Source organism: Gracilinanus agilis, chromosome 6 (assembly GCF_016433145.1).
Source record: "Gracilinanus agilis isolate LMUSP501 chromosome 6, AgileGrace, whole genome shotgun sequence".
Classification (NCBI taxonomy): domain Eukaryota; kingdom Metazoa; phylum Chordata; class Mammalia; order Didelphimorphia; family Didelphidae; genus Gracilinanus; species Gracilinanus agilis.
In genome coordinates, this window is record NC_058135.1 from 220,647,704 (window position 1) to 220,659,965 (window position 12,262).

Genomic DNA, 12,262 nt, shown 5'->3' on the forward strand with positions numbered 1-12,262 from the left:
CAATGGGAAGACCCCTGAGCTAGGAAAAAGTAGAGAGCCATCATAACCCAACAGAAAGGGGGCTGGATTTGGAATCAGATGACTGGAGCTCAGTTTGATTGTGAATCGGCTACTTACCTATGTGACTGAGAAGTTCAAGGTGAGAGACAATTTCCTTATAAGGGTTTTGAGGAAACTAGCTTGAATCACAGATCTGGGGCCGGAAGGGACCTCACATTTGGTCCAACCTCCTCATTTTACAGATGATCAAACCAAGGCCTAGATAGTAGAAGTCTTAAACTAGACAGTGCCTAAGGATCTTCAGGGAGTCTTCTGGGATAGGGCTTTCTCACTTTGAGAAATCCTCTCTGGTTGCCTGGTAAGAGTTGAGAAATCTTGGGTATTGATACAGTGTTGATATTACCCTACAATACAAAAGTTAATTAATACTCTACTTCCCTCCAATTACAGAGGCTATAGTTGTGTGGCTCACAGCACCATCTACTGCTGCAAGTGAGAATGACTTAAATTCCATAAAAATTAAAAATAAAAAGCCATAGGATTCAGTTAGAAAAGACATTAAAAACCAAGCCAAATATATGTGAATATACATGTATGAGTACACACACACACACACACACACACAATTAAAAGCCCAGAGGGAAAAGTAATGAGCCCAAAATCAAACAGGGTGTAGGGTTGGGAATCAAACTCAGGTTCTCAAGATTTGTTTTTTCTACTACACCAAAAAAGTATGAAGGACTTTTGATTTTTCTTTATTTTGCATCCTAAGAGGACTGAGTGTCATGGGGAAACCCAGAGGCAAAAGATCTCAAAATGACATCGAATGAGTTACAGTTAGAAGAAGGAATCACTTTACCTCTTGTTTTAAAAAATTTAAAAAAAAGGAAAAGAGGGATTGAATTCTGAGCTTTAAGATGCTTTCCAGAAAGATCAGTGCTTCAATGGGATAGAAGTCTCATTTTCCTATGAACTCAGTTTACTGTTTCATAGCACTTGAATACTCTCAAGGACACCAAAAGTCTTGAGTTAAAAAAAAAAAAAACCCAACCTAATTTACTTCACTTTCATAATAGTAAATGAGATGTAGGCTAGTTTACATTAGATGAAACTTAAAGACAGGTAGATGGATGTATCGGAAAGAATACTGCATTTGGAGGCAAACAACCAGAGTTTAAATCTGGCTCTGCAACTGTGACCAACCCTTCTTCTGGTTTCCAGATCCCTCTTCTGTTCCTTTTCAGCTCCAAATTCTGTGACAGAGGAAAGGGATATTTAATGCTATCTCTTTAGAATTCAAAGCCTAGATCATTTGCCCAAAGATTATCTCTATGTTACTGGGAGAAGGCAAACAATCTCAGCCGATGGATGAATACACCAAAGTTTAAGTGACTTATCCTGAATGACCCAGAAAATTGGTATCAGCTATGAGATTAGAACCTGGCTCACTTAACTGCTCATCTTAGGGTGAAATAATCTATAATATAAAGAGGTGAAAATGCTTCCTAGTCCTCTTACAGGGAATAGCAAGAGTACTAATGAGGAGTATTCAGACTATTCCTTGTATTGGGAGAGATGAATCTGTTGGGTGCTTTTTGTTTGTTTTGGTAAAGCTATAGCAGTTTTGTGGGGCCTATTCTTACTGAGTCTTGAGGAAGAGGGACACCAGAATTCCAGGTTTTTTGTCAGTGGTCAAGTTAGAGAAGATGATTTTATTCTTTTCCACATGTGTAAAATGTTGGTTAATTTTTATATTTATAACACCTGTCTTAGGGTTTGAATTAGGTTTGAATCCCAGATGAAAACCCACTTTCAAGTTTGGCTGAACAACCTGTGACATGTCTTTATATCTATTTGAGCCTGTTTTCTTATCTGTAAAATGGTTTTGGACTAAATGATGCCTGAGATTCCTTCTAGTTCTCATAGTCTATAAGTCTTTTGTAGAAAGTACTTTGGACCTGGAAGGAGACCTGGGTTTATATCTCATCTTATAACCAACCTATCACTTTTTCCTCACTGAACTATAGTTTTCTCAATTTGTAAAATGGTGAGAATATTAATTTTTTCACAGGAATGAGCCTTAAAAAGCTCTAAAGAAATCCTTAAAGCTCTAAAGAATTTTTTTTTTTGCTACTAACATTAATCTTTATTTTTTTCCCATATTGGTCCTGTTATCTATCACTGAAAATTCAAATAAGAAGCTTTTAAAATGAACTAGAGAAGAAAAAGTTGCCCTTATTGAAGAACTGTTTTACAGCCTAAGAGAGACAGTTATCACAATAGCTTTCTGTCCCATTATCTTAATAACTGACAGAACAGTTTATTAAATGGATCCATAGTTGTCTCTTAATGCAACATACCTTCTCCTACAGAAGGCTGTGGGGACTGAGGTGTGCACATTTAGAAACAAACTTATACTACTGATGTAGCTGCAGGTTGATGATTTTTAAAAAACTATCATAATACTCAAAGGCTATTTACCAGTTCCTAGGGGGCTGTTATTTTATGCATTGGAGAGAGCACTGACCCCAACAAAAAACCGTATCTTTGAAGTATTATGGTGTTAAAACTCATGCATTGAGCAGCCAATAGCAATATCCAATAGTCTAAGTACACTACCTTTCTGATGAGAGGGACAGCTAGGCAAAATGTTTAATAAAGATATTTCTTGCAACCAACATATTTCTAGCCTCACTCAGACACCTTCACAGAACCTCACAACTGAAAGGGCACTCAGAGGCCAACTAGTCCAATCCTCTTACATCTAATCTAAGTGGTCATCCTGCCTTTGCTTAAAGACCAGGAGGAGTGGGGAGCTACTGCCTCCAAGAGGAAATCTTTTCCTCTTTTGGATAGCCGACTGTTACAAAGCCTTTCAGTAAGTAGAAATTTATTTTACATTTTCTACCTCATGCTCCTACTTCTGCCATTTGGGACCAAGGACAGCTAAGTTCTCTTTTGTGGCAATTTTTTTTTAAACCTTGGGGGTGGCTGGGTGGCTCAGTGGATTGAGAGCCAGCTAGAGACAGGAGATCCTGCACTCAAATCTGGCTGCAGACATTTCTTAGCTGTGTGACTTGGGCAAGGCACCAAGGCACATGACACTATTGCTTAGGCCTTACAGAGCTTTGGGACCAATACACAGACCAATGACGGAAGGAACTTTACCTTACAAGGCAGAAAAGTGGTAAGGGTCACACAGCTAGGAAGTGTCTCAAGTCAAATTTGAACCCAGGGCCTTCTGTCTCTAGGCCCATGGAGCAACTCTTTTAGAGATGAAAGGGACCTTGGAGATTTTTCTGAGTTTAACTCTCATTTGACAGATGAAGACAGTAAGGCCTACAGAGGAAAGAAGACTTGACTAAAGTCAAACAGTTAGCAATGGAAGTGGGATTCAAATCTAGACCCTCTGATGCCATTTTTATATTGTGTTCCCTTCTCCCTCCCAACAGCCCCAGCAGAACAAGACAAGACACAAGTCTTCTGCCATACTAATGTATTCCATCTTTCAAAAAGAAAGACATGATTTTAATATTACTTAACAATATGTTAAAAAAGTAGCCAGTCAGGCTTCAGTGTTAATACAATTATACACTCTATAACAGATTTGATAGTGTGAGTATTGTTCTTTTTTCCTTTTTTTCTTCTTTTTTTTAAACTTTCTCGTTCTGCAAGTATTCTTACACAAGCTGGCTACAAGTCAGGGGGAAAAAATCAAACACAAATAGCGTAACTTGTACACTCTTAAACAGTAGATTGTGAAAGAGAACTCAAGAAATGCTTGTCCCATACGAGCCTCCTTTCCATGAAGTCGTGGTGGGAGTAATTCCGGAGCAGATGAAAGCAGCGCCGAGGATGAGAGGTCCAATCCTTTATCATGGATCAGGATGATGAGAAAACAGAGCTAGATGCGGGCGGGTGTGGCAGGTGCCACTGCAAATGATGCAAACGAGTGTTCTGGCCTCCACCCAAACCTGGGAAGCAGTTGATAGTCTCTGAGGCCAAGGCAATCCGGAGGAATTGGAAAAAAGCTATTGTTCCAATTCCCACAGCGTACAGCTACAATCAAATAAACCTCACTCACAGACTACAAGCACACAAGCTAACAAATTCAGGTAGAAAGTGGCGATTTCTCAGGCCGCAAAAATTCTCAGACCGACGGGGTTCAGAGTAGACCCCACACGGCACTGGGGACAAGGCAAGGCAGCACTGGCTCAGACCCGAGAAACTCTCAGCACTCGGAGCAGGAGGGCAGGGCAGGGGTGGTCTCCTGGGCTCCTGCAGGGCTTCCTCCTGAGACTGTCTCCATTCAGTGGGCAGCAAAGGTCGTTTTTTTCAAACTAAAATTGGACCAGTTGATGGAAAGTCTTTGCCTTGTCTGTCTTGCAGAATCCAAGCAGAACCTAAAAATACAAAGCAAAAGAAAAAAAAAGGGAAACAAAAAGAACAACTTTCTCAGCACCAAATAGTATCATTAATGCAGATAAGGAGCTTCCCCAAAGGTTTTTATATTCTATACTGACTTGTGTGACTTTGGAAAATGTTTTCCCCTTTCTGTAGGCCTTAGTTTCCTTGTCAGCTAGATATAAAAAAAGCTAACATTTTCATAGTTCTTTAAAAGTTTATGAAGTGCTCTCCTCAAAATAATTCTATGTAGCATATGGTCTAGAAATGACCCAACCCTCTCCTAATTTTAAAGACAAGGAAAATGAGGCACAGAAATGAAGCAACCAATCCAAAGCCGGGATGAGAATCTAGATCACATGGTTCCAAGGCCAAAAGATTTTTCCACTATACTACTCAAGCTGGCCTGTTTTTCATTTTAAAGGTAGGTTCTCTGATATGTATTTTACCTACTGCTCCTAAATATCAAATCACTGCCACTAAAAGGAGTACTGAAGATGGTGAAATACAATTACCCAATTTAATCCTACTCAAATAGAATGTTAGTCAGAGTTGCAAGGACAATTGGCTGAGGTCAACAATTTAGTCCCCATTAGTTCATACTAATGAACAAGTACTTATTGTAATAGACTTTTCAGGTTACAAGGCATAAAAAGCCCACTAAAGAAAAAGATGTAGGTACAGATAGTAACAAATATGTATAAAAACATCTAGTACCCCCTTGATATACAAAAAGTCTACCTTGAAGACAACCTGACTATGAAGTATAAAACAAGTTCTCTATGTATAATGAAGTTTTACACTTAAGAACTGGAAATGTTGCCTTCCCTCCATTGTCTCCTATTGCCACACTTTTGTTCTTGCCATGGAGAGAATATGAAAGAGATGACCTATGAAATCTTCTAATTCTGGACTCTACAGAGTGTCCATTACTCAGGGGAAATTCCATATTCCTATGTACATAATACCTTTTGCTTACTCTGTTCTTTTTTCATGAATAGGTAAGAACATTTATTAGCTTCCTGTCTTTGAAGGCAAATATAACAAAGCAACTTTTTATATTAGGATAAAGGCAAACATTTTATGGAGGGATGTATCTGAGTGCTTTACAAAAGACTATTGATTGCTTTTGATGTTTGTCTAGACCTGTGTTGGCAAGCCTATGGCACATGTTCTGAAGGGGACTGCTCCCCTTCCCCTCTCCATACATGCCTGAGGACATTTCTCCCATCCCCTGTCTGGGGTCAGGTGTGGAGGGCTCACATGTGGCAAGAGGGTTGCTTTTTGGGCAACTAAAAGGTTCTCTAAAAGGTTCGCCATCACTGCTCTAGGTAGTCTGAAAAGTATGTATAGTTTGTGTATAGAAGAGCCATGAGGTTTGGATTCAGCAATCTACTATTACTAATTACTCAGCTCTACTATTACTAATCATGTTAGCATGGGCAAATCATCTCTTTTCTCTGGGATTTAATTCTTCTATCTATAAAATAGTAATAATAAAAATTTATACTGGGGCAGCTAGGTGACTTAGTGGATTGAAAGCCAGGCCCAGAGACAGGAGGTCCTAGGTTCAAATCTGGCTTCAGACTCTTCTAAGCTGTGTGACCCTGGGCAAGTCACTTGACCCCCATTGTCTAGCCCTTACTGCTTTTCTGCCTTGGAACCAATACAAAGTATTGATTCTAAGATGGAAGGTGAGGATTTTATTTTTTAAAAATTTACATTGCCTAACATCAGAGGTAATGGATGTGCGATACCTGGTAAAATCTAAAGCACGACTGTAAACCATTTACATATGAATGTAAACCCTTACTGTTTTTTCTTTCCTTAAGTCCTCCTCTGAGACCTCATTGTGGTGTACAGAAGAGCATCAGCTTTAAAGGACAAACCTAGTATGTAGAGAGGCATATCAATAGTAAACTAGCCACTGGGTAATAAATTCTTTGGCAACTATAACCCATGAAACAAAGAAAAATATTAAATGGCCCTTAGGTTTGTGTAGTCTTCTCCTTCTGCAATGATGGAGGAAGAAGGTGAAGAGGCACAAGACAGAAGAAAAACATGTAGTAGAATATGATTGAGATTTAAGAAACAAAATAGGCCAAAAAAGTTTGTGGACTATATAGAAGCCTCACATTCATATGCAAAGAATTTATAAAATGAAGACTTTGTTCCTGAAGAGGATTAGGAGGTACTAGATAAAGTAACTACCAAAGGAAATTAATGATCCTAACTTAAATAGAAAACAACTTGTCATTAATGAGGGAGATTTTATCCACCTGTAATTGTTTTAGCACTTCCCCATCTCCAACTGTTTGCTTAAAACAATTAAGCAAAGACATCTGATACAGATATACACTGGGGAGAGAGATACTCTTTACTGAAACAACTGTATTTATAAGTAGTCAGACCCACTGATTGTCAGAATAAATATAAAAGATCAATGCCTAACTAGAAGAATAGAAAAAGAGGTGGTATATAGTTTAAAACAATGGTATCCTGCCTTGCTAAAATAAGTTAGAGATGCTGAAGAACATATGAAAATACCAACAGCTAACACTATTTTCCTAAGGAAATTTAAATAACTTCTGACCAATCATTACAACAAGGAAAAACAAAGGAGACTAGAAACCACCTTAGTGAGCCAACAGTCTCTTTGCCAAATAGAGAGAAGTGTCAAACAAGGGCAATGTCAGTTGAAGAAATAAACACATTTATAAAATCTTGCAAAGGAAGACAGTGGAAGATTATTAGCAGTATTATTTCATAAAATAGAAACAGTGGAAGCAAAAATAAGGCTATAGAAAGCTTAGGCAGATCTTTCTAAAAGCACTTAAGGAAAAAAAACACATTAAGCATAATAAAGAAAAATTGGAAAAGATCTGGCAAGATTTCTATAACAAACTATTTAGCAGGGGCATTTGGACTCTAATGTTACGTTCCCCAATGTGTGGGCACAAAAGAAAACAAAGGGAGGAGTAGTTGGATCATACCAATTACAAAGAGGAGTTTGTGCTAGAGGTGACAAGTTTTGAGTGCACTGAGGATCAGTTCTTAAGATAGCTGGAATAGAAGAGCAAACTAAAAGTTTGGAGAAAATCTTGCATATTTTTATCACTGGGGAAAAAAAGATCAGAAAAATATTAGAAACCATTGACCCATGGCTATTTTTCTCATCTTCACAAAAACAAACAAACAAACAAAAAAACCCACAACACAACCTTCCTTATTATGAACTTAATTATCAACAGATTTCAGTACATAAAGACAAAAAAGAAAACCATGATATTGTAATTTACTAGGTATATAAATTTAACAAGGAAATAATAAAATTATCTTGTTTTCTCAAAATCTTTGAGAATTTATATATACCAAGAGCATCTGACCATATTTCTATAGTATGAAAGGTATAGAATATAAAATCCCATGTTACTTGTGGACTACAAGTTAGCTCTTGATTCCATTGAGCAAAATGTCACCATAAGAGCTCTCCTCCAAAAAGGAGTCTTCTATGCATAAGTCAAAAATAATTTAAGATTCCTTGAACAATGCAACAACAGAAGTAACTGGCCTGAACAATGCTCTGATTATTATCACCATCAAGGAATTCTTCTGGATGTCTAGGTTCCCAACTTCTCTCTCTCTCACTCATAAAAAGTGAATTATCAAATCTTGTTAATTTTATTTCCACAACATCTATTTCTTATTTCTTTATTTCCACAACACCACTTCTTATTTCTCCATACACATGGCCAACACTCTTATTGAAGGCTTTTCTTAACTTTTGCTTGGACTATTACAAAAGCCTCTTAATTGGTATCGCTGCCTCAAGTTCCTCTTCTCTGATTTTTCCTCCACACAGTTTAGAAATTGATATTACTAATGCATGAATGCAACCGTGCTATTCTCTTATTCAAGAACCTCCACTGACTCCCTTTTGGCCCTAAAATGCATTTAAATGCATGTTTGACATTTAAATATTTAAAGCCTTTCACAATATGGCTCCATCCCACCCTTTCCCTTCATGTACTCTACAAGCTGGCTGATACACTGCCTTTGCTATTCTTTCTGCGCCTTTGCGAAGACTTCCCCATGTCTGGAACAGACATTCTCTTCACCGACTCTTCTTATGCCACCTTTCTTGATATACACCCCTATTGTTAGTGACACTCCCCAAATTATTCTGTATATAATTTACATTTACTTAGCCCTGTATATTATTGCCCTTCCCCAAAACAATGTAAGCAGGACAATTTCAACCGTCTCTGTATCCATAACACCAAGCACAATATCTGATATACAGTAGGTGCTTATTAATACATTTTGTGGAATGAAGGCATTAAACTAGGTGATGCTCGACAAATAAGTTGTCCATTGTAATAAAGCATGTCCAAATCAAAGTCCGAATGTCCATATATGACCTTGTGTGAGTCACTTTCATTCTCCTGGCCTCTGTTTTCCCATCTATAAAGTGATGGGCCTAGACAACTGCAAAAGCCTGGCTCTCGATCCACTGAGCAAACCTTGCTGCCCTCTACTTCCCCTTTTATAGCCTTGGTTTTCCCATTTAAAAAAATGAAGGTGTTGGAATACGTGGTTTTTAAGGTATCTGTCTTAAAGATCTAAATCACAGAACTCCTTGAGATATGAAAGCCCAAAACATTGGGTCAATGAATTCCCAATTAACCCTGGGACATTTATTTACAAATGAAATTAGTCCATTGGTATAGTGAATGTTTTAAAAAAGGAAAGGGAAAAAAAAATCCGAAGTTTTGGTTTAACATTTGCTTCATTTGCAGAATTCAAAATGTTCTGCCTTAAAGTAAGTTTACTGAGTCTTTAAAACATAAAACTGATAGTTACTTTTCTCATTTCTCTATTGCTTATAGCATCATCAACCAAGGCCACAATAAGTAACTGCCATCACTCCCGTTTCTTAAAAGAGGAGGTAGAATGTCACACCACCAGAGGGCTAAGTGATTCACTTAGGAACATGTCAGTACACATGGTCAGTCATTAACATTCTTGATCTGAATATCCATCAGTGGTTGAATGCTGGTTTTTTTTTCTACACAGAAATAACTGCAATGAATATCAAAGAGCCTTCTTCAAGATACCACTGAAGCTTTACTTTGTATAATTTCAAAACTATGTACCTGAATAAGATGAAGGAAATTCCATAAAATCCAGCACTACCACTGTGCTCAGTGCCCAGACCTGCTCTTTTTTCAACTGACACTAAGGTAGTAATTTTTTCAAGTGGCATATTTTAGTGTCAGAGTTCTTGTCACTGACATACATTATTCAGAAACAATTCTATTTTTTAGGAGACCTTTCTAAAAAAAAAAAAAGGCTATATTTGTGTAGTTTTAGATAACTAATGGGAAAATGCTGAAACTATGTACAATGTAGTGACACACACTGAGAGGAATATAAATTATGTGATTTTTATCTCTATACAAGAATTTCAACAAAGTTTGTTCCATACTAGTTGGAAAGGGTAGCTTTTATTCTGAGATTTATATGTTTTTCTTTATGCTTTTTGCCAGGATAGATAACTGGGCCTTTAAAAGAGGCATCAGAATTTGAGCCCTGGAAGGTCTCTGCAGCTAAATTTAGAAATATCTTCAACTTGGGACAAGGAAAGAAAAAGTGAAATAAACTTGCCTTGCTTCAACCAAAGTCAAACTATTACAAATGAAATTAGCAGAAGATTGTCAAAAATAAATGTTTTCCTCAAAATTCTAACTAATACAGAATATTTTCACTGATCCCTGTGAAATAGCTGTCACAAAGCCTTCAATCAGGAGTTAAGAGTCCTAAATCTAACATCATTTTACACTCAATTTTAACAAGTCTAGCAGTCTGAAATCAACTTCATATAGGTGGCAAAGAGCTCTGCATATTTCAACATTCCATGTAAACATCACTTTACTGAATAGCAAACACATGGAAAAAGCAAGAAACTTCTAAGTAAGAAAGAGCAGTAGAAATGAATGACAAAGAGAAAAGAAAGAATAATGAACACGTAAGTAACTTTGTCAGACGTGAAATCATAACATTTACCTTTTAAAATACTCCACTTCCCTCTCAGTCTCATCCATATCCACACTGTCTAGATCAATATCTTTGGGCAGAAATACATCATCTGCAAAATCAAAGAGAAGAGGCAAATTAACATAAGTTAAGTTATAATCACTAAAAAATAAACCAGAACAAGTTTTAACTCCAGGAACTGGCCGCAACAATTTTACAGACTGATCTTTTAAAAAAATTTATAAAAAATTATAACATGCAAACATATAAAAATTATAACATGTTATAATATTATAACCTCACAGGCATATTATTTTAAACATTTCAAAACTAGCTAAAATTTAAGTTTATCTTTCCCAACTATCATAAAATACATGGGCTCAGGTGTTTTGCCACCTCTACATCTTTGCTTATATCTTCCCCTATGATTGGAATACTTTTTACTAATCTCTACTTGGAGACATCCCACCCAACCTTTAAGGACCAGCTTTCAAATGCCACCTATTCCACAAAGCCAAACGCTCTTAGATGGCAAGTCTTTCTCTCCTCAGATCTACAGTTTTCTGCACTGCTTTTTGTGCATATAATTTTTAGGCAGTTGTATCCCTGTCATTTCTTCTGCTAGACTCTAAGAACCATGAGGGAAGGGACTATATCTTATTAATCTTTTTATCTTTTCCCCTCCTTGTTAGTCTCCAGAATTATGTGATCTATCACAATGGGTATTTATTAAATATTTATTGATTCTCACTATTGATTTCATGGTCTCTTTATTTCTTTGTTTAAGCAATATTATACCAAAGACTTAAACAAAATGTGCTAAGTTTTTACCAAAACAAAACAAAACTGTTACATTAAATGTTTATTGAGACTAAGATTTTCTAAAGGAATAATGATGATTATAAAATGGTAATAGAAGCAAAAAGGCCAGTTTTAATAGGGAATGAATGAGTAACTAAAATATAAAATTTGTGGTAAGTTTATATAAGCTATACTTTTTCCAGTATGGTCAAAAGGGCTGATACAATAAGAATATGATTATAAAAAAGATTACATTAAAACTAGATATGGAGTCTATGAAGTTAAATTTTAGAAATATCAGCTGCAATAAGAGCTCCTCTGGAACAAACTTTTCACTGAATCCAAGTGAAAAGTTTTTTTTTTAAATAAAAATATTCCTTATATTGCATTTCATGGTGGCTAGTATAAAGCCAGTCACATGTAAAAATTGAATAAATGCTTTGTTTTGACTGACTGACTGATTTCAAGTAGCATCTGACAGACTATCAACATGAAAATCAGTTATCATTTAGTTAAATGAATCCTCCATTAAAAATAAATTAAAGGCTAGAGGAAGGAAGGCCTCCAACAGGTTGGGTAGATTCTCTATAGAGGATTTATAAAAGGGCATGGGCAAGAATCACACAGGATGAGAAGGTTATATTCTGTACTGGTGGAGGTAGTGCCCAATACCAAAGAAGATACATTCATTGAAGCATTTAAATATAAGAAAAACAAGAGCTTAAAATGCCATGCCTTTTAACAGTGAACTAAAAAAAAAATCTAATTCTAACACAACTTATATATCAATAACAAACGCTATCAATTCAATACAAGTCAGTATTTGAGTACTTACTATAAGCAGAGCCTCATACAAAGTGCTGTGGGGGAGACAAGAGAAGTGTCTCATATTTTACTGATCATCTGTGAAGTAGGATAATACATACTAAGCCTTTTTAAAAAAAACTTAAATTGAAAGCTGTCTATGCTAGTAGACTTGCCTAATTTCTGCTGTATAAAAACATAGACAGAGAAGAAGTTA

At 36.4% G+C, this 12,262-nt stretch overlaps 1 protein-coding gene across 1 annotated transcript in view; it reads right to left on the minus strand.

The window, feature by feature from the left end:
• Window positions 1-3,515: 3,515 nt before the first annotated feature.
• FAM193A (family with sequence similarity 193 member A) overlaps window positions 3,516-12,262 on the minus strand; it is a 76,208-nt gene continuing 67,461 nt past the window's right edge. The window contains exons 16-17 of the mRNA XM_044681445.1: window positions 10,471-10,552; window positions 3,516-4,403 (exon numbers count right to left, since the gene is read on the minus strand). Coding sequence (XP_044537380.1) covers window positions 4,310-4,403; window positions 10,471-10,552 — 176 coding nt within the window. The 3' untranslated portion in view covers window positions 3,516-4,309. The remainder of the gene's footprint in view (window positions 4,404-10,470; window positions 10,553-12,262) is intronic.